We start from the raw sequence: 22578 nt of genomic DNA, 5'->3' as shown, positions 1-22578 counted from the left end.
AAGCTACGGATTCAGAGAACCTAATACAAAGATTGTAATATGAGTATTCAATGGCCAGTTTAAAAAAAATTGGGAAAGCCCTAGTGGCATTGGGGGGGGGGGTAGCCTCTGCCAGGGGACAGGGGCAGGGAATTGAGGGAACCTTGTCATGCGATAGCCCCAATGCCACTGTGCTGTATTGGCGGCAGCAACAGGGAAACCTCACAAGGTTGCCCCTGCTATGGAAAGAGGCATCAAGAGGCAAACCTATGAAACTGGGGCTGGCTTGCCAGGGCTTAATATCCTTTTGTGTGTTGACAAAAGTCCAACATTAAAAGCCTGTACTTGGCTACCAGATTTGCCCCATGTGGGCAAATCTGGCCTCTCCTAGTCACTCTTGCCTCCCCCTGCTGAATCAGATTTGTAGTCAAATATTTCACAGATGGATTTGTTGTGTGTGTGTGTGTTAAGTACCGTCAAGTCGCTTCCGATTCATGGCAACCCTATGAATCAATGTCCTCCAAAGTGCCCTATCTTTGACAGCCTTGCTCAGATCTTGCAAACTGAGGGCCATGGCTTCTTTTATAAAGCCAATCCATCTCTTGTTGGGTCTTCCTCTTTTCCTGCTGCCTTTGTTACTCTTTTGTTTTGTTACTCTTTTCAAAACTCTGCCTCTCCACCAATTACACTTTGTACAATCAGGCCATTTGCTGTCCAGCCTTAAGGAGAGTTGCACTCTTCTTAGGACTGCATGGTTAATATGGAGTAAAACTAAGAACAGCCATTTTAAATCATTGTGGAAAGATGATAACACACAAGAAGCTAGAGGAGAGACATTTTCTCACAGAAGAAGAGTTGGTTTTTATATGCCGACTTTCTCTACCACTTAAGGGAGACTCAAACCAGCTTACAATCACCTTCCCTTCCCCACAACAGACACCCTGTGAGGTAGGTGGGGCTGAGAGAGTGTGACTAGCCCAAGGTCACCCAGCTGGCTTCATGTGGAGGAGTGGGGAAACCAACCTGGTTCACCAGATTAACGTCCGCCGCTCATGTGGAGGAGTGGGGAATCAAACCTGGTTCTCCAGATCAGAGTCCACCGCTCCAAGCCACCGCTCTTAACCACTACACCACGCTAGCTCTCCAAGGTCTGTGGATGGAGGATACAGGGAGGGCCCTATGGGTCAATACTATACAAGTTCAGCATGATCAGTGCTTGCAGAGATAAATACTTCTCTGCTCTCATGTTAAAAAGTAGAATTTGGCTCCACACTGACACGTTATCTAATGTCACTGGACTCTCACACTGGCAAGACGCAACACGGGGCATCCTGAAAGTCACGCTGACAACTCAGGCCCAAAATAAACACAGGTGAGCTAGTAATGAAGAGGGGAGAGTTGAACATTAAAAGAAGAAGAAGAGTTGGTTTTTATATGCTGACTTTCTCTACCACTTAAGGGAGGCTCGAACCAGCTTACAATCACCTTCCCCTCCCCACAACAGCCCCCCTGTGAGGTATGTGGGGCTGAGAGAGCTCCAAAAGAGCTGTGACTAGGCCAAGGTCAGCCAGCAGGCTTCATGTGTAGGAGTGGGCAAACAAATCCAGTTTAGCCTCCACCGCTCAGGTGGAAGAGTGGGGAATCGAACCCGGTTCTCCAGATCACCACTCCTCTAAACCACTGCTCTTAACCACTACACCACGCTGGCTCCTTCCCTTCCCCACAAAAGAATCCATAGTTTTTGTTTAGTTGACAGAGCTAGCTAGCAAACGCATAAAAGTTGATGGGATGGGAGAGGCAAATATTTTGCTTGCAATTTGCTCTGTTATAAGATGCATCAAGAATGGTACAAAAACAGCGATTTCTAGCAAGAGCTGTCTACAAGACCTCTGGTGTCACATGAGTATTCATTCACGTTTGGGATACGATCCAACGCTACTAGGAATATGCAAAGAAGCTTTTAACTGGCCTTAACTGTGCTGCTGCCAGGGTGTATGAAATAGCCCAAGATGAACACAGCAGAGCAGTGTAGCAGCGGACACCATTATTATTTTATTTTTTTATTTGTTCAATTTATAACCCGCCCTCCTCGGCCAAGACCAGGCTCAGGGCGGGGAACATCATCAAACATATCAAACATTAACAATAAAACCCAATTAAAAACCCTTAAAAACTCCAGATGGCACTTAATTTGGCCCATAGTGCCCTGAATAAGCAGTAGGTTGCCCCCCCCCAAATAATGAGAGTAACATAGAACAAGATGGGGAATAGGGACAGACAATGCCGTATGACCAACAAATTCTAGGTACCATTTCCAGTTATGTCTTTTCTTATGACCAAGGATCTTCAACGCAGCTAACAACAATTTTAAAAACACACCGGTATCATTAAAAACACACCGGTATCATTAAAAACATCAGTTCCGTATAAGAATTATCCATCATGTTTGCTCACCGTCTGTGTCGACGAAAAGACGAACAGCCAGTGTAATGTAGCAGTTAAAGTGTCAGACTAGGGACTGGGAGGCCCAGGTTCAAATCCCCAACTCTGCCATGGGGACCCTTTGCCAGTCACAAACTCTCAGCCTAACCTACCTGACAGGGTGGTTGCGATGTTAAAACAGAGGAGAGGAGAACGAGGTAAGCTGCTTTGGGCCCTCAATGGGAAGAAAAAAGGTGGGGTATAAATGACGTAACCACCACAAATACATAAATAGGGCCACCTTTACTCTCCCCTCTAGCTGGAATAAATCCAAACAAAACTGATGACTCTAAAAAAAAACCTTTTAAAAAGAAGACGCTGTTGGCTGAAAGATTCTTTGTATTAGTAGTACGGAGTTTACACTAGAAGATACTGAGCCTTGCAAAAACAAAAAAAACCCATAACTGCAAATGACCGGGATAAAGTATAATTAAAAGAACAGTTCTTGAAGTTGTGCATGGATTTAAATAATCTAATTACTCCACGGCCGATATCTGAACTGCAATCAGATTCCCAACTTGTGAGTTTTAATTTTCATTCCAAACTAAATCAAGCTGACACAAGGGTCCAAAGTTCAGAGCAATTTTTAATCCTTCAAAAAGGAATGCATTGAGAACAGCATGTGAAATAATTGCCATGGCAACATAATACCTGCAAATAATGGACCTTGTCCCTTGAGGTATGAGTGGTCTTTTGTTAGCTAAAAACTAAGACTGGAGTATTTAGAGCAACAAAGGCAAAAACTTTATTCAGAACTAAAATATCTCGATCTCCAGTAGTTTCTGAAACACACTGGCTTATAGCCTCACAAGAAAGCGCTCACAGAATCTAGAAAAGAGGTATAAACTGCACATTGGAAGAAGCCGCAGTTCTTTAGCTGCCATTAGAACCTGAGTGTGCCAACTGGGACTTCTACAAATTTTCATCAGATGCATCAGAAGAGTATTCTGTTATAAGACCCCCCCTCACCAGCAACCTGAAGTTGCCTGGCCCACCGCCTCAGTGGGATCTAGACCTTTCTCGTTTCCACAGCAGGGAACAAAAACTGCTCACGTGTAGCCACACCGGCCCCAGAGAAAGTGAAATACAAAATATGCCAAAATGTTATTTTTTCCAAAACTCATGTTAGAAGAAGAGTTGGTTTTTATATGCCGACTTTCTCTACCACTTAAAGGAGACTCAAACCAGCTTACAATCACCTTCCTTTCCCCTCCCCACAACAGACACCCTGTGAGGTAGGTGGGGCTGAGAGAGAGCTCTTAATAGAGCTGTGACTTGCCCAAGGTCACCCAGCTGGCTTCGTGTAGGAGCGGGGAAACAAATCCACCAGATTAACCTCCACCGCTCATGTGGAGGAGGCGGGGAATCAAACCTGGTTCTCCAGATTAGACTCCACCACTCCAAACCACCGCTCTTAACCACTGCACCACGCTGGCTGTTAGTACTACGGGTGCCGGGTTTTCTAACTTGTACAAGATAAAAGATTCCATACCCCTCTGTGACCAAGAAACTGGATCACATGTTTTGTATCATGTAGAACTCTTCGGCTAGCAGACATTTTTTCCCCCTTTCGCCGTCAAGTCACAGCTGATTTACGGCGACCCAGTAGGGTTTTCAAGGCCAGAGACTTTCAAAGGTGGTTTGCCATTGCCTGGTATTCCTTGGTGGTCTCCTGTCCAAATACTAGCCAGGGTTGAGGCTCAGAGCGCGCGATCGGCCCAAAGTCACCCAGCAAGTTTCCATGGCAGAGTGAGGATTCGAACCTGGGTATCCCAGGTCCTAGTCTGACACTTCAACCGCTACACCACGCTGGCTCTGCTAACAGCCACAGATACACCACCAACGCAAGGCCAAACTCGCTAGCTATGCAGTTTACCCCATCAGCGCTGAGAACATACAATCAGCTCACATGCAGGCTGACGGCACTCCACCTACCCGATAATCGTTGCCTGCCCAGAACTTCTTCATCTCTTTGCGCTTCCAGGCTACGAGGGCGCTGGTGACGAGGATGCACGGCACCAAGTATAGCAGGGCTGGCTGCGCCATCTTCATCAGGGACAGGACCAAAAACGTGAGCAACATGCCAACAGCGTAGGCTGCACAAAAGACAAACAGTAAGAGTTCACTAAATGACACACAGCTCTATGCTCGTTGGTACTGTCACAAGCACTGTCCGAAAACAGGGTATCGGTGCAGCTTACCTACAGTGCAGAAAATATAATACACAGAGGAAGAGCTTGTCTGAACATCAAACCTGTGGCAGTAGGCCACCAGGAGTCCTAAAATAAAAAGGTACAAACAGTATTTGACAGGTAGGAAATAAAGCCATGGAAGTAACTATTAAAGATGCATTTCTATAGAGACCTAGGCTGCAATCCTGAGGGAGGGGGAGCCGAATCCCCTTGAGCGGCGGCGGGGCTGCATCCCCTTTTTTTGGTGGAACAGCCTTGCTATTTTCAGTGGGGCATTTCCCCCTATTTTTCCCTTTTTAAATTTTTAAATACCCGCAGAGTAGGCAATCCCACTCCCGGCCACCGCAGAACTACTCCCCTCTTAGGAATGGGCTGCCCGAGTGCAATCCTAAGCAGAGCCACACGCCTTCAAGTTCACTGACTTCTTTGGATTTAAAAAAGGTTGTAACTCTGCTTAGGACTGTACTGTAAATGCCATTGAGCTCACAGATATAGGATTAGGCTATGTGATTGGATGTGAAAACTTAAAAAGGTAAAGGTCCCCTGTGCAAGCACCGGGTCATTCCTGACCCATGGGGCGACGTCACATCCCGACGTTTACGAGGAGGACTTTGTTTACGGGGTGGTTTGCCAGTGCCTTCCCCAGTCGTCTCCCCTTTACCACCAGCAAGCTGGGTACTCATTTTACCGACCTCGGAAGGATGGAAGGCTGAGTCGACCTTGAGCCGGCTACCTGAAACCGACTTCCGTCGGGATCGAACTCAGGTCGTGAGCAGAGCTTGGACTGGAGTACTGCAGCTTACCACTCTGCGCCACGGGGCTCCTGTGAAAAGCATTATTGTATTTCAGAAGAAAGTCATGTTGAAACCCAACGGACTTTCTTCTGACCGAGTACGCTTAAGGTCTGGGTGCCAGACTCTCTGCTCTGAACAGAAAAGCATCGGTGGAGTGACAGCGAAAATTCTTCTTCACAATTCCGATGTCAGGCCCAGAACGATTTAATGTCTTGGAACCTCTAGACCCAAGGCAATTACAAATCGAAACTATTAATAATCTAAATCTTGGCTGGTTGGTTTTTTTAAAAGAAAGAATTACCTGGTATAACAATGTCGCCATATCCAAGCAACGAAAAGGGCACGCCGCATATCATCGGCGTACAGAATTGTAGCCTGGGCACTTTCATGACCACCGGCAACTGTAAAACAGTGTTGCAAAAGCCCCACATAAGTCCCACACAAAGGACATTTGAGCAAGAAAGATTTAAATGTGTTTATAAGAACTATCCACTCAGTTCTGCTTTATGCAGAACTTCAGACTGTGGGGGACCTGAATTAAGAAAACAGAAGCCAAGGTGCTGAGTGTATAATATATCATCCAAGCGGATAGGCCAAGAGAAAACTGCATGTGTATGATATAGTAGTCCATGCTTTCCGTTTTATCATGTTTTGACTGGCTAAGTGCCGCAAATAAATTATCTATCTATCTATCTATGATATAGTGTCCAGATCACGCGAAGTGATGGTATCGCTTTACTCTGCTCTGGTTAGACCTCACCTAGAGTATTGTGTTCAGTTTTGGGCACCACAATTTAAGAAAGATGTAGACAAGCTGGAACGGGTCCAGAAGAGGGCAACAAAGATGGGGAGGGGTCTGGAGACCAAGTCCTATGAAGAAAGGTTGAAGGAGCTAGGTATGTTTAGCCTGAAGAGGAGAAGACTGAGAGGGGATATGATAACCATGTTCAAATACTTGAGGGGCTGTCATATAGAGGATGGTGCCGAGTTGTTTTCTGTTGCCCAAGAAGGTCGGACCAGAACCAACGGGTTGAAATTAAATCAAAAGAGTTTCCGTCTAGACATTAGGAAGAATTTTCTAACAGTCAGAGTGGTTCCTCAGTGGAACAGGCTTCCTCAGGAGGTGGTAAGCTCTCCTTCCCTGGAGGTTTTTAAGAAGAGGTTAGATGACCATCTGTCAGCAATGCTGATTCTGTGACCTTAGACAGATGATGAGAGGGAGGGCATCTTGGCCATCTTCTGGTCACTAGGGGTGGGGTGGGGAGGTAGTTGTGAATTTCCTGCATTGTGCAGGGGGTTGGACTAGATGACCATGGTGGTCCCTTCCAACTCTATGATTCTATGAGATACAGACAGTATGCACGGCAACATTAATGAAGAAGAGTTGGTTTTTATATGCCGACTTTCTCTACCACTTAAAGCAGAATCAAACCAGCTTACAATCACCTTCCCTTCCCCTCCCCACAACAGACACCCTGTGAGGTAGGTGAGGCTGAGAGAGCCCTTAATAGAACTGTGACTAGCCCAAGGTCACGCAGCTGGCTTCGTGTGGAGGAGTGGGGAAACAAATCCAGTTCACCAGGTTAGCATCCGCCGCTCACATGGAGGAGTGGGGAATCAAACCCGGTTCTCCAGATCAGACTCCACCGCTCCAAACCACTACACCACGCTGGCACACTACATGGTGAGAAAGGAAGATCTGAATTTTAGCCTGCTTTAAAAAAAACGACATCGGCCAATACTGAGATTCAAGCCCTGAAGAAATAAATTTGGAGACAGAATCTGATTTTCCCCCAAAGGCTGTTTTTCAGAGCATGCAATTTAAAATCTGGTGAACATATCTGAAATACAAACTTTTTCTTCCTCATGAGGAGCTGACCGCTCAGCCGAGGCTTCCATCAAGTTTCCATAATTCTACGATCAAACCCAAGTCAACAATCATTTAATACTTTTTTTTAAGGAGAAAAGATGGCTACATTTTGAGAACAAGTTATACCTAAATATTTAGGCACAAAATCTAAAATCAAGCTAAAATCAAGCACTTGGACATCCTATTTTTTCGGTTCGTATAGGTTATCCGGGCTGTGTGACCGTGGTCTTGGTATTTTCTTTCCTGATGTTTCGCCAGCAGCTGTAGAAGGCATCTTGAGGAGTAACACTGAAGGACAGTGTCTCTGTGAACTTCAGTAACACTGTCCTTCAGTGTTACTCCTCTGAAGATGCCTGCCACAGCTGCTGGCTAAACGTCAGGAAAGAAAATACCAAGACCACGGTCACACAGCCCGGATAACCTACAAGAACCAATGAACTCTGACCGTGAAAGCCTTGAACAATATTCTATTTTTTGTTAATAGAAAACATGCTTAAATGCACTCCTACTGAAGCAAGTTAGACTTTAGAGTGCAAAACTTTAGCTGAATTATATGTTAAACCACATTAACCGTAACAAAAGCTATGAAAACTGTTATTGCAATGCTTTAACAGTACGCATAATAATTACATAATTTTTAGGACTGTAATGCCTACCTTTTCACTGTCTTTAGAAGGACCTGTTGCAACTACAACCATTACACTGTCCCCATTCTGAAACGGTAAAGAAATACTTTAATATGGAATCATTTATCTATAACAAACATTAAACTTGCAAATTATTAAACATTAAAAAGCTGCATGTGTCACAGTATGTGATCTTCTTATAGTGTATTTCTACTAGTACACTCCCTAGCAAATGTTAAATGATGCTTGAAATGAGAACAGACTCTGTTGATAATCCAACCAACTGTGCTGTGCAGAACAACAGAACTTTAAAACACTCTCCTTTAAAAAAAGAAGCAAGGTTTGATTTGACTGCTGCAGAGGTATTCTGTGGCAAAATGTCTTCTTTTTTGAGATCCAAAAACGTTTGTGTTCACAATATGATGTGGTACAACCAACCTTGCCATTTGCCCTTGCCTCCCCCTGCCAGTCCAGCCCTCCCATTGGGGAGGGGCCGTGGCTCAGTGGTAGAGCATCTGCTTGGCATGCAGAAGGTCCCAGGTTCAATCCCTGGCATCTCCAGTTAAAAGGACTAGGCAAATAGGTGATGTGAAAGGCCTCTGCCTGAGACCCTAGAGTGCCGCTGCCGGTCTGAGTAGACAATACGGACTGATTCAGTATAAGGCAGCTTCATGTGTTCATGTGTGTTCATTTGCCCTTCAGTCCGATCCAGCGGGAGAACTGTGGAGGTGGAAGCGACATCACCTAATGCTCCGGAATATCCCCAAAACCCTATGGTAATACCCCTTGCCTGACGCTCCTGGAGGTCTGGCAACCTTAAGCACAATCTGAAACTCAAAACTACACATTTAACACAACCTTCTCTGATGCAGAGCGATCAAAACATGGGGAAAGTGCATCAGAACTCAAAAAGGCTAATATATCCATTTAGAAAAGCACAAAGCAAAGCAACGCTGCATGAAGTGCTTTAAACTTCAGCTCAAATGTTGATTTATTTGCTAATCAATATGTAGGGAGCAGCTATCTGCATACATTTGGTAGTTGCCTAAAAGTGTTTGAGTTACACTGACAACTTTGAGGCATGGGCTGATACTCCAAATTACTCTTATTTCCCCCCACCCCTCCATTTCAACATTATACTTTGCCAGCTTGCTTTTTAACTTTACCATTGCCATGAATAGATTTGTGGAGCACATCTTGGTTTGTCAATATCAAAGTACAAGTGAGATTTGTCTTGGTGAAATAGCACTTACTTCCTGATCCGTCCCTTCCCTCTAACTGTGCATTTAACTGCAATCCCTTCACTTCTGAACACCACTATCTACCTTTAATCTAGAACAACTCCTCGCCCCGGGTGTCTTCATGGGTTTATTCCAGTCAATTCTTTCATTATTCCTTCATTATTAAAAAATAAACACTGCCAATTTAAATACGTGAAATTTCAGCATGTTGTAAAGCCGTGTACTTACTTTAGTAAGGTATGGTGTAATGAAGACAAAAAATACATCATACACAAGGAGAAGGCCTAGGAGAATAAAACAGGACTACAGAACAAAAGAGAATGGTGTTATTTTACTAACTTATGAAAACTGAGTAATCTTTAATGCTTTAGAATCGTATAATTATACCACAGACACTTAAATAGGCAACAGCTTGTTAATATTTGGGCTTCTCTTTACTGGTTTCCTGGTTATGATCATTTAGTATTTTTCCTGTCTCTTTCTAAACTTATATCTGGCGCTAAAAATGTACCTCTTTTGAAATGGCAGCTGATATTCCAATTATTTTAAATTAGGCCCGCTCACATGGTGCAGAAAACAATTAGCAACCATTTTTAATTTTGAGTGTATACAAACAAGAGTTCATTGGGATTTGGCTAATCTTTTCAGCGTGGTGTAGTGGTTAAGAGCGGTGGTTTGGAGTGGTGAGGTCTGATCTGGAGAACCGGGTTTGATTCCTCTCTCCTCCACATGAGCTGAGGAGGCTAATCTGGTGAACTGGATTTGTTTCCCCACTCCTGCACACGAAGCCAGCTGGGTGACCTTGGGCAAGTCATGCTCTCTCAGCCCCACGCCCCTCACAGGGTGTCTGTTGTGGGGAGGGGAAGGCGATCGTAAGCCGGTTTGATTTTCCCTTAAGTGGTAGAGAAAGTCACCATATAAAAACCAACTCTTCTTCTTCACAAGTATCTGAAGAAGTGAGCTGTGGCTCACGAAAGCTCATACCCTACCAGAAAATATTTTTGTTAGTCTTTAAGGTGCTACTGGACTCTTGCCCTTTTTGTCTTCTTCACAATATATGAGTTCAGCTTTTGTGGGCTACAGCTTATGTTCTCCACACAAACTCGAAAACGTCCTAGCCTTTTATGGTGTTACAAGACTAATTTTTTTGCTTTCATTACAACAGAACAATATTGGTCCGTGTCTGGAAGTTGTAACATGTAATATATATTTTAGCTAGGTAAACAGTTAACTATACCTTGAAGTTGGGCATTTTGATAGTTCTAATAAAGTGCAGGCAGAAAGCAATTCCCAAGAGATCTTGTAAAATCCAAGCCCAGCTAAAATAAAAAAGAATTTCATAATTTAAAAATAAAATGTTACATACATTTGCTAGAGTAACAGTGCCTCCCTAAGCAAAGGATCTAAGTCCTTCAAATTCAATGGGCTTAGAAGGGTATAATTCTGCTGAGAAGTGCACTAAAGGTCAAAGGGTCCAAAAGGGGTCCATTCACACATCAGCAGAATTTCCAAGCCGGCACCATTTTCAGGCAGCAGCTTCTGAAGCTCAGGGGCATAGCTGGTGGGGTTTGTGAGAGCAGCCCCCCCCCAATGGCATGCAGAGAGGAAAGGCAGTTCTGAGAGCTAGCATGGTGTAGTGGTTAAGAGCGGTGGTTTGGAGAGGTGGACTCTGATCTGGAGAACCGGGTTTGATCCCCCCACTCCTCCACATATGAACCTGGTTGGTTTCCCCACTCCCACACATGAAGCCACCTGGGGTGACCTTGGGCTAGTCACAGCTCTCTTAGAGCTCTCTCAGCCCCACCTACCTCACAGGGTGTGTGCTGTGGGGAGGGGAAGGTGATTGTAAGCAGGTTTGAGTCTCCCTTAAGTGGTAGAGAAAGTCGGCATACAAAAACCAACTCTTCTTCTTCTGCCACACTCTCTGTACGCCACAGGGGTGGCGGCTTCCCTCCTCATCCCCACCTTGTTTTGGCCCAGCTTGAGCTACTTGGGGATATCTCAGGCTTTAGCAGCAGACGTTGGAGGCCGAACAGGGAAGTGTAATAGAAAGAAAAGGCTGAAAGTCGCTATGCTTGCACAGTCTGGATATTGTTCTTGATATTTTTCACGGCAGCCAACTAACATTTATCATTTGTTCTGAATCTGGGGGTTCATCACCTACCTGTCTTCTTTCCGAAACACTACCCAAACTGTAGTGACTGCTATGCACAATCCAGCAAGGAAAATGAGCCTCACTTCAGCGGTTACGTTGTATACTGTAAAACTAAAAATAAACATGCATGATAGATAGATAGATAGATAGATAGATAGATAGATAGATAGATAGATAGATAGATAGATAGATAGATAGATAGATAGATAGATCAAAATACATGGACTAAAATAGTCTTGACCTGACCTGGATGGCCCAGGCTAGCCTGATCTCGTCAGATCTCGAAAGCTAAGCAGGGTCAGCCCTGGTTAGTATTTGGATGGGAGACCACCAAGGAAGTCCAGGGTTGCTGTGCAGAGGAAGGCACTGGCAAACCACCTCGTTAGTCTCTTGCCATGAAAACCCCAACAAGGGGTCACCATAAGTCAGCTGTGACTTGACGGCACTTCACACACACACAAAATAGTCTTACAGACAAAGGTTTACAGTCCGAGTCTTAAATCACTTTAATAAATAAATAAATAAATAACATCCAAGTTACATCTGCCATTTGGACTAAGAGACTACTCTATGGCAACGAATTTTCATTGCTGCCGTACAAATTTTTGCTACCTGAGAGGTGATTGAAGGATTATCTCCTTGTAGGAGCTTTTCGATCTTTTCTCGATACTAGTCATGATGCATACCTATTCTCTCCGGGATCAGAGGAGCATGCCTATTATCTTAGGTGCTGTGGAACACAGGCAGGATGGTACTGCTGCAGTCGTCTTGTTTGGGGGCTTCCTAGAGGCACCTGGTTGGCCACTGTGTGAGCAGACTGCTGGACTTGATGGGCCTTGGTCTGATCCAGCAGGGCTGTTCTTATGTTCTTTCCCTGTCGGGTCCCATTCTCAGTATGAGGGGCTCAATAAACTTAGAACGAGGTATTGTGTAAAAGTTACAGTTCAGGAGAACATGTTCAGTGGTTTCTAAATCCCCAGATTTACAGGGGCAGAGTCTCTCCGCCCTGGGTGTCTTCTTAAATTTCCCCTATAACATAGCAGAGGGTAAGGCTGCGCACCTAGCCAAGGTAAAAGCCCTCCTATATTTGTTTATCTCTCAGTAATGAAGATAGGCTGCTGGTGCAAGGATAAATTTGGAGTGGGGGGGAGCCATAAATAGAGGCACTCTTGCTAAATCTGCTTGTCGCTCGATACATTTAACAAACATTATAAATTTTGCCATAAGCACAGCACACAGTACTTCTGAAACTGCCAAACAGTGCAGTCCTAAGCAGAGTTATGCCCTTCCGAGTTCTCCAGAGTTAATGGATTTAGAAGGGTGTAACTCTGTTCAGGATTGCACTGAACGATGCTCAGCTACTCGTGGGCTTCATCCAGAGCAGTGGGTCCCAAACGTTTCGGGCCACCGCCCCCTTGGTTCCACAAACTCAACCCCAGCGCCCCCTACTCTTTAAAAAGCATTATTCAAAATAGGAGGTTGCATGACTCACTAATAACTATAACAATAATGATAACAATAAAATTTCAAATAACAATAACAACAATAAAATGTTAAAAGCAGGGACAATTAATTGCACATCTATTCAAAAATCAAATTAAAACTTTTTAGTTGAAATTTATTCTACAGAACTAATGAGCTTGATCCAGTGGTACCAGCTCTTCAAAGTCTGGGGGGGGGGGAATCCTGATAGTTTCCACCGAATTTGCCAGCATGGTGCCATAGCTTGATCTATTGTAAATTAGCAAACAATGCAGTTGAAGGGGGCCACCTCTAGTGCCCCCCGCTGCCCCCTTGCCTCTTAGTGCCTCCCTAGGTAATCCCACCATCCTATAAGATGCCCCCGTGTATAAGACGACCCCTGACTAGGAAGCGACTTGACGTCACTTAACACACACACACATTTTTTCTTAATTTAGGGTTAACAAAATAGGGGTCGTCTTATACATGGGGGCGTCTCATAGACGAAAAAATACTGTAATTATAATTAATGACGTGCCTAAGGTTTCAGTGAAGAAGAGACAGCCAGACTGGGAATACAAGCCTCAAAGCAGGAAAGCACTCTGTATGCTGCGAGAAACTAGGACCTGAGGTTTGTTCTCAAACCAAAGTAATGATTGCCACTGTTTTATATTATTACTAGCTTGTACATATAGCAAATCGAGAGCTAAAATTTGAAGATTCTTGTGACGATGAAAACTGCATTGTGGAAGGATTTAAGAGTAGACTCTGCAAAAGTAATTCTCAAATATTTAATAGCTGGTCTCATCAGGAGAGCTTTTAGTCATTCAGATACTTGGTAATCTGACCCCAAGACACAAACCAAGCTGTATTTCTACAAAGTTCCTAGGATATCCATGCTCCCCTGCAACAGATTAGTACTCCCACTATGTTGTGTGAATTTTTAAATATATTTTTAATTCTAAAGAAAAATTTAAGATGGCTCGGGTTAGTTCTATTTATGATCAATTATGATACAAATTCCTACGTAACACACACAAAAAAGAGAAAAGGTAGATCGCATCTTTAAAGATCTTCCACACACAAAAAACGCAAAGTGACCTACAGTCTGTGGAAAGAACAAGAGAATGGAGCGGGGCAAAGCAGTCCCTCATTTCTGTACAACTGAAACATTTGTGGAGGCAAGAACAGCCAAAATAAAGCTCACAATAATTTCTTAAACCATAAATAGTTCCACTGCCACTTGTAATAAAACTATAAAAATGACATAAAGAAATAAACAGTACCTGCATTGTCCAAAAGGTATTTTTCTCATTAGAACAGCAAGACAGATGAAGAGGCTTATCGTGGATCCCAGGCAGAAAACAGCAATAATGACGTATACTATGGGAAAAACCAAGAATAAATAAATGGGTAGAAAGCTACGTAAACCACGCAGTCACTGTACAGTTCAAGCCTGAACTGACCCTAGAAGCTCAAATGACTAAACTGAGGCTATCGTATTTTGGTCACATTATGAGAGGAAGGCACTGGCAAACCACCTCTGTTAGTCTCTCTTGCCATGAAAACCCCAAAAGGGGTCGCCATAAGTTGGCTGCGACTTGAAGGCACTTTACACACACACACACATGAGAAGGCAAGAGTCACTAGAAAAGACAGCCATGCTAGGAAAAGTGGAGGGCAGCAGGAAAAGAGGAAGACCCAACAAGAGATGGATTGACTCAATAAAGGAAGCCACAGCCCTCAGTTTGCAAGACCTGAGCAAGACTGTCAAAGATAGGACATTTTGGAGGATGTTGATTCATAGGGTCGCCATGAGTCGGTAGCGACTTGATGGCACTCAACACACACACACACACTGCATATCTATTCAAGACAATCATCCCATGCATGTTTGCTCAGAAGCCGATTCCACTGTGGTAAGCGAGGCTTACGTCCTAGTGACCATGTTTATAATTGAAGCCACTGCTGCATTTACATTTTGGCTTACATTTTTGCTGTATGTCTGTCAAATACTTTTATCTAGCTATTCAAAAGGGGGGGGAGCTTCAACCTCAGGGACGTGTCTACAAATACTAGCTTGGCTTGCTAACTGGCCTCTCTTTGTGCTCACAACCAGCCCCCTGGTGTAATGGTTAACAGCGGTGGTTTGGAGCAGTGGACTGATCTGAAGAACCGGGTTTGATTCCCCACTCCTTCCAATGAGCGGTGGAGGCTAATCTGGTGAACTGGACTTGTTTCCCCACTCCTACACATGAAGCCAGCTGGGTGACATCGGGCTAGTCACAGCTGTCTTAGAGCTCTCTCAGTTCCACCTACCTCACAGGGTGTCTGTTGTGGGGAGGGGAAGGGAAGGCGATCGTAAGCCTGTTTGATTCTCCCTTGAGTGGTAGAGAAAGTCGGCATATAAAAACCAACTCTTCTTCTTCCCCCAAGTCCTCAGATATTTTACACGGGGCAGGAACTTCTCTTGTATGTGCTGGGGTACAGGGATGGTAAGAAACAGCAGATTTCCCTTCCCCCTCCTGTATTTTATCCAAATGTTAGTGCAAATTAGATTAAAACCCCTTCTTTCTTCCGAGGCACAGTCTTATCTCTTTTGCACTGTGGTTCAGAGAAGATAAGGAAGGGTGTTCTTGCTTTGCCATCTCTTCTCCAGACATCAGCTCAAATGAGATAACTCCTCTGGCCTATGCTGAGAGCTCCAGAGAGGGGCAAGGCTCCTCTCACCTGAGCTGGTAAGCGAGAAGCAGCACCAGGCCGAGGCTTCCGCTGCTCTTTTTTTAACCTCGCCCAAAACTCAGAGCGACGGAGAAATCCTTGCTTGTCTTCCAAGAGAGCAGACAATTGCATGGAAGCTTAAATTGCTTCCATATCTGGCTAAGCAAGAATGTAACAAGCAGAGGGAGATAAATAACTTCTCCAAACAGCAGCACAAGTGAAGCCTGTACCTGAACTGCCCAGAGATCCTTCTTGCCAGATGTTTTATGTGTGGAGGAACTGCAACTTAATGACAGGACATCTGCTTTGCATGCAGAAGGCCCAAGGTTCTATTTCTGGCATCTGCAAATTTGTAGGCGACGGGAAAGGCCACCAGCGTGGTGTCGTGGTTAAGAGCGGTGGTTTGGAGCAGTGGACTCTGATCTGGGGAACCGGGTTTGATTCCCCACTCCTCCACATCAGCGGCGGAGGCTAATCCGGTGAACCGGATTTGTTTCCCCACTCCTTCCCCACTCTCTCAGGGTGTCTGTCGTGGGGAGGGGAAGGGAAGGTGATTGTGGGCCAGTTTGAGTCTCCCTTAAGTGGTAGAGAGAGTCGGCATATAAAAACCAACTCTTCTTCTTCCTGAGACCCTGGACAGCCACTGCCTGTCTGAGCAGACTGTACTGAAGAACTGACCTTGATGGATCAATGGGCTGACTCAGCATAAGGCAGCTTTGTGTGTTCATGTGGAGAGAAGCACTTTCTATGGGGAACAACTGGCCTAAGTACAAGTAGCAAAGCCACTGGTTTACTTCCTCTGTGGAAATCAGGCCTAGGAAAAGCACACTTAAACTGAAAAAGTAAAACCTGGTGAATTCAAACACCTCCTTACCTAGGACCATGTAGAAAAAGTACAGCAAGACTAACATGATGCAAGAGAGGGCAACGAACACGAGAACTTTAACAGGGCTTAAAATTATAGTTTCTGAAGACGTCCTTGAAACTTCCCTGTTTTCGGAGCACTCGGCGGCCTTCAGTTGCTCTCTGTGAGGATAAGCAGAAAAAGCAGCACCATTCGAATTATGCAACATAGGAAGAAGGAGTAGTTCAGTATTTTTAATTAGAAAAAAAAATGTGTATTTTCTTGAAGAAGTGTTCGAAATGACTTACAGCTCGTCCATTCCACTCCAAAAGCCTCCCACGGCCACGGTGAGCACAGCGATTAGAAATATGACCACCATACTGAAGTCAAACTTTGGCAAAGGTGGTGAATATAACGTCACGTTAACATTATTTCCAAGATTCTGGAAATGATAAATGTTATCAGTTGGGGAGGAAATTGACAGCTGACAGGCTGACATTTAGAAACTTAAGGTCAAACAACAGAAAACTCCCACCGTCCACATCTGAATACTGTGCAGGGCTACACTGAACCTGGCGGACAATAGATTTAGGAAAACAAAGCACATGAACACATGCAGCTGCCTCATACTGAATCAGACCTTGGTCCATCAAAGTCAGTACTGTCTACTCAGACTGGCAGCGGCTATCCAGGGTCTCAGGCAGAGGTCTATTCACATCACCTACTTCCCTAGTTCCTTTAACTGGAGATGCCGGGGATTGAACCTGGGATCTTCTGCATGCCAAGCAGAGACTGAGCCACAGCCCCTCTCCATGGCTCTCCAGGGTCTCAGGAAAGGGTCTTTCCCATCACCTACTTTCCTAGTCTATCATAGATTATTGGTTAGTGTTAAATCTCTCTAACTTGTCTGTTCTATAATAGAACAGAAAATCACTATTTATTTTATTGCTACCATTTTACAAATCTATTAGTGCATTATTCAATGACTGCTCTTAACCCATTCAACAGCCATAGCAACTCATTTTAGAACCTTTAAAACCCATGATGGAGTTCAAACCACACAGTCAAGAAGTTGGCACTTAAACATTGTAAAATCTCGGTTAAAGTGATATATACATTTTGTGTGTATGTTAGGGGAAGTTATTTCATGCACTAGGTTTATAACTTCATGGAAAAGACCAGAATGCAGGAAAACGAGTTACTAAATTGAACCCGATAATACAGCTGTAAATACAGCTGAAGGAACACCCTTAGAGGATATGTTCAGAAAATGTCAAAAGATTGTTCCACAAAACCACAGAAACAAGGAAAAAAGGCAAGGAGCATATGTATCTAGCTGCCTTTAACCTGATAAAATATTGGAGAGGGGAAAAACTGGAGGGGCAAAGTTGAGAGAGGCTCCTTATTAATAAACCATAATCACGTTTTTTACACAAATTAATATTTTAGTCATAAAAGCAAGTAATTTTAAACACTACTTACCGCATTAATGTCAAGAACATCCATGTAAGAAACAAGGACAATTGGAATGCTGAGATTTTTATACACGGTCCTGTCGCCTCCAGGAGCATTCTGGAAAAAGAAACTTCCCGGTAAATCTGCATAATTGGACCAGCTACTGAACTTGCTACCTGAAGTCGAAGGCAAAATATTTCCCTCGAGCCCAAGCTATGTGCGGGTACAAGCTAACCATTGCTTCAAGTACCTCTCCCCAGTACTTTGACTGAAAAAATCCACAAGGTGGTTTAGCGCCCCGGACCAGGCAATTTTATTTTTATCTATATATCTGAATATATGAAATGTGCATATTACACACTGATCTCAGGCACACATCAATATGAGCCTGTGTCTGATGGCTATCAGGCAATCTAAATGCTAACTTTGATTCTTTTTTTCTAATATTTATTCAATAAAATTAACAACAGCAAAAAAAAACAACATACAGCTTCAGGGTTTAGTCCTCTATAAAATAACGTATTTTTCGCTCCATAAGACGCACTTTTTTCCTCCTCAAAAGTGAGGGGAAATGTCCATGAGTCTTATGGAGCGAATACCGGCTGGGCGCGTGTGCGTCGGGACAGTGTGAGCCGGCGTTCCCCGCCCCAACGGCCAGCTGGGAGGCAGGCGGGGCCGCACAGAGGAGGAAAACAAGATTTTTTCTTGTTTTCCTCCTCTAAAAACTAGGTGCGTCTTATGGAAAGGTGCGTCCTATGGAGCGAAAAATATGGTAGCTGGTCTGTCATTCAATGAACCTAGACGAGCTATGGTTACAAACTGTAAATAAAATGGAAAATCTTATAATCAAGGGTGGGAAAGGACAACGTTCCGCGATGACAGTCTAACTTTGGTTCTTATTTGCGAGTTGAAATTAAATCAAAAGAGTTTCCGTCTAGACATTAGGAAGAATTTTCCAACAGTCAGAGCGGTTCCTCAGTGGAATAGGCTTCCTCAGGAGGTGATGAGTGCTCCTTCCCTGGAGGTTTTTAAGCAGAGGCTAGATGGCCATCTGTCAGCAATGCTGATTCTGTGAACTTAGACAGTTCATGAGAGGGAGGGCATCTTGGCCATCTTCTGGTCACTGGGGGTATAAGGGGTAGTTGTGAATTTCCTGCATTGTGCAGGGGGTTGGACTTGATGACCCTGGTGGTTCCTTCCAACTCTATGATTCTATGTGCCAATTTTTTAATGGCCTAAGGGAGAACTCTTTTTACCCTCAGGGCAGGATATTCCTCAGCTCTCTTCCATTTGCTGTCAATGGCCATTTCAAATGGAGAGAAGGACGCTGCCTATAGTCCCAAATAGATAACAGCAGTTTTATGCAGCCTGTTTGCATCAGGGCTGTGTGGGGAGGTTATGGGAGGTTTAACCCTTCAGTCTCCAGACACAGGGTTCCCTGCCTTGTTACTAGCATTTTAAAGGGTATGTATTTTTGCCTTTCAAATGATAACAGAGTGGGAGAGCTGGTTTCACTTATGGGGACTGAAGGATCAGATCTCCTCTTTCTTCCCTGCATGGCCCCAAGGCAAACTGAGGCTGCTCAAGCCTGCAGTTTCATTTTATAGATGGAATCAGATGCATCCTTACTCTACAGATGATGTACACTTTACATTAGAGAAGAATCTCATTTTTCCAGGAAGGAAAGATTACGGTTTGAGTACTGGGAATATCCAACATCCTTCACTGTTAGTGAAATCTTGAGTGAAGCTGAAGGAACCAGAAATGAAGTTGAGATAGGCGTTTACTGCCCCACAAAAACCAAAATCTACAACAAAGATTCTGTGTTCTCAGGGTCCGTTCTCTTCTGCGGCCATTTGTTCAGCGGCCCAACGAGTACTCTGCCATACAAATGACCCCCTTACATAGGGTCAGATAGTGTCACCTAGTTGCAAAGGCTTCCCAGTTGTACAACAATTGGGCTCAGGAAGAGCATTGCAAACAAAACAGGTAAAATTTGCATGCGCACACTACACAAACTCAAAGAAGAATTATGTAACATTAAAGGGTAACTCCAGATAGTCTGTGGTTTGTATGTGTGTGTTAAGTGCAGTCAAGTCGCTTTCGACTCATGGCGACCCTATGAATCAATGTCCTCCAAAATGTCCTATCTTTGACAGCCTTGCTCAGGTCTTGCAAATTGAGGTCTGTAGCTTCCTTTATTGAGTCAATCCATCTCTTGTTGGGTCTTCCTCTTTTCCTGCTGCCCTCAACTTTTCCTAGCATGACTGCCTTCTCATAATGTGACCAAAATACGATAGCCTCAGTTTAGTCATTTTAGCTTCTAGGGTCAGTTCAGGCTTTATTTGATCTATAACCCACTGATTTGTTTTTTTTTGGCAGTTCATGGTATCGGTAACACTCTCCTCCAACCCCACATTTCAAAGGAGTCTACTTTCTTCCTGTCAGCTTTCTGCATTGTCCACCTTTCACACCCATACATAGTAATAGTGAATACGATGGCATGAATTAACCTAATCTTGGCGGCCTTACATCCTTACACTTCAGAATCTTTTCTAGTCTGTGGCAGCAGAATAAAACAGGAGTCCAGTGGTGCTTTAAAGACTCACAAAATTTACTCCAGTGTAAGCTTTCCTGAGTCAGAGCTCTCTTCATCAGATGCATTATTTTATTAGCCTCTAAGATGCCAATGGATTCCTGTTTTAGTCAAGCATACAATATCTCTCTTTCCTATGGCCTGAGATTTTACTTTAACCTACAAGAAGAACTGTGAAGACAGTTTTTAGACTGGGTGGGGCTATCGGGGGGGGGTGTCAGAAAAAAATTGCTAGCCCGTTGAATGCTAGCTGGCCATTTCTGACCTAGGGGGGAAAAAACCCTTACTGAAAATCACAAGGATTATATAAAAATACTAATTGCAGTTTAGACTTTTTTCCCCTCATCCAAAGACAACCACACATATTATAACTTACTAGACCGGTTTTGCTGGCAACCAGCAGTATTTTAGCATCCTGGTTTTGAGCGATCCATGCCTTCTCCAAAAACGAGCAGTTTCCCCTCATCACTACAACCGCCTTGTCCTTCATGGTCTGAGGTGGAACTTCAGAAGCATTGCAGAGCAATGTGGAGGTCAAGTCCATCAATTTTGTAGGCGTCTAAAAAGATTTTAAAAAATCTCTAATATTAAAATCTAGAAATGCAGAATTATTCTGCAATATCATTCAAACATTTATTTTAGACATTTTATTATGTTCTGGAAATGTGCGAACTGAAGATCTTTACTCTGCAAAGTGAAGCCAATGTTGTGGGGAGACCAGTACTGGGGAGACCTGAGTCCAGATTTCAGCTCACCGTGACACACTTACTGGGCGACGACGTCATTATCTCTCAGCCTCACCTACCTCGCAAAGTCGTTGTGAGGATAAAATGTACTTTATTTATTTTTATTTCTTTTATTGCATGCATTTCAGAAATAAATCTTCAGATAAACTCCAGATCCTGACATTATAAGAGCGACTCCAGTGAAGATTTCCAATGATACAAAACACCAAACTTCAGGGAGAACTTAAACAGAGAAGAATGCCATGAGCACTGTGAGTTTTGACACATCTTTTCAAATGAAATTAACTTGAATCCTAAAAAAATGTAGTGTTGTACAGTCATTCCAGTATCCATCTAGGACTCGGGAGTCTTCCATGGAAGCTTACTGAGTGACCTTGGATACTCACTCGATCTTGGCCTCACCTTATTCAAAGGTCATTTATGCTGAAGTCTGTGTTTGGTTTGCTGCACAGTTTTCTGATCCAAATTCTCAAATACCATATGCATGAGGGCTCCCCCCCCAAAAAAATTCCAGGAGTACCTTGTGATTAATTATGCATCCCCAGTGAATCACGGAACTCCTGAGTCCCTCCCCCTGAAAACGCAGTCTTGTTGCACTTTACTTGGAGGGGGCAGGTCAGCTCTTCAGGAGACTGCTCCCTGTCTGTGCATGTGCTTTTGCAAAGCTGGGTATTCCTCCCCTCCTTTCTTCAACAGCTCTCTGCCAGGAGCTGCCTTCCAGCCTCTATCCGGTTGGTGTCTTCCTACATATTTCATGAAGGCTTCTTTTGTGCTTCGCTTTGAGGGAAGTGGTTGGATGGGAGGGACAGACATGTGGGAGGGGGAAGCCAGAATGGATGTGGGTGTGGGGAGAGAAACCCAAAGTTAGGACTATGCATGGAAATGGTGGGGATTTGCCTTGCTCTTGCCTCGAAGCAGAATTTAAATTCACTATTAAACAGCATCCTAGAACTGTGGGGGAAAACGAGGCAGGAGCGAAGTGACTTCTAAAGGTTGGTAAAATAATAAATAATGCAAAGGAAGCTTTGAAGCACTCCAGCAGGGATTGGGAGCTAAATACCCCTGCATAAATGGCCACAGAGTTGTTGTGAGGATAAAACGAACAAGGGAAGAACGAAGTATGTCACCATTAGCTTCAAGGAAGGGTAAGGATAATTTGCTTCACCATTTGCTCCAGGATAAAAATGTGATAAATAAGATCGAAAGAAACATAATTACTTACCGCACTACTTAAGGACTGGGGAAGAGAGGTCCAAAAAGGATTATACATTATGCAGAACTCCTTTTTTAACAGAGGATTGTCATTACTAAAAGCATGAAGAATTCCCTCTTGGGCACTTATCTAAAATAGAAAAAAAGAAATTTTTAACATTAAACATTGTTTAGACTATGGATGAATAGTGCGGTTTATATTGAT

At 43.8% G+C, this 22578-nt stretch overlaps 1 protein-coding gene across 1 annotated transcript in view; it reads right to left on the bottom strand.

Moving 5' to 3' along the window:
• The window catches only part of SPPL2A (signal peptide peptidase like 2A), a 31848-nt gene that overhangs the window by 2851 nt on the left and 6419 nt on the right, over window positions 1–22578 (bottom strand). Inside the window, exons 2-15 of the mRNA XM_056865882.1 lie at window positions 22384–22503; window positions 20792–20974; window positions 17847–17936; window positions 16673–16806; window positions 16395–16546; window positions 14086–14182; window positions 11348–11449; window positions 10421–10502; window positions 9412–9486; window positions 7973–8029; window positions 7301–7360; window positions 5748–5847; window positions 4662–4739; window positions 4396–4556 (exon numbers count right to left, since the gene is read on the bottom strand). Of these exons, the coding sequence (XP_056721860.1) occupies window positions 4396–4556; window positions 4662–4739; window positions 5748–5847; window positions 7301–7360; window positions 7973–8029; window positions 9412–9486; window positions 10421–10502; window positions 11348–11449; window positions 14086–14182; window positions 16395–16546; window positions 16673–16806; window positions 17847–17936; window positions 20792–20974; window positions 22384–22503 (1491 nt within the window). The remainder of the gene's footprint in view (window positions 1–4395; window positions 4557–4661; window positions 4740–5747; window positions 5848–7300; window positions 7361–7972; window positions 8030–9411; window positions 9487–10420; window positions 10503–11347; window positions 11450–14085; window positions 14183–16394; window positions 16547–16672; window positions 16807–17846; window positions 17937–20791; window positions 20975–22383; window positions 22504–22578) is intronic.

This window comes from Euleptes europaea, chromosome 20 (genome assembly GCF_029931775.1).
Source record: "Euleptes europaea isolate rEulEur1 chromosome 20, rEulEur1.hap1, whole genome shotgun sequence".
Taxonomy (NCBI): domain Eukaryota; kingdom Metazoa; phylum Chordata; class Lepidosauria; order Squamata; family Sphaerodactylidae; genus Euleptes; species Euleptes europaea.
The sequence above is the reverse complement of the archived record's forward strand: the minus strand, read 5'-3'. Positions and strand labels throughout refer to the sequence as shown.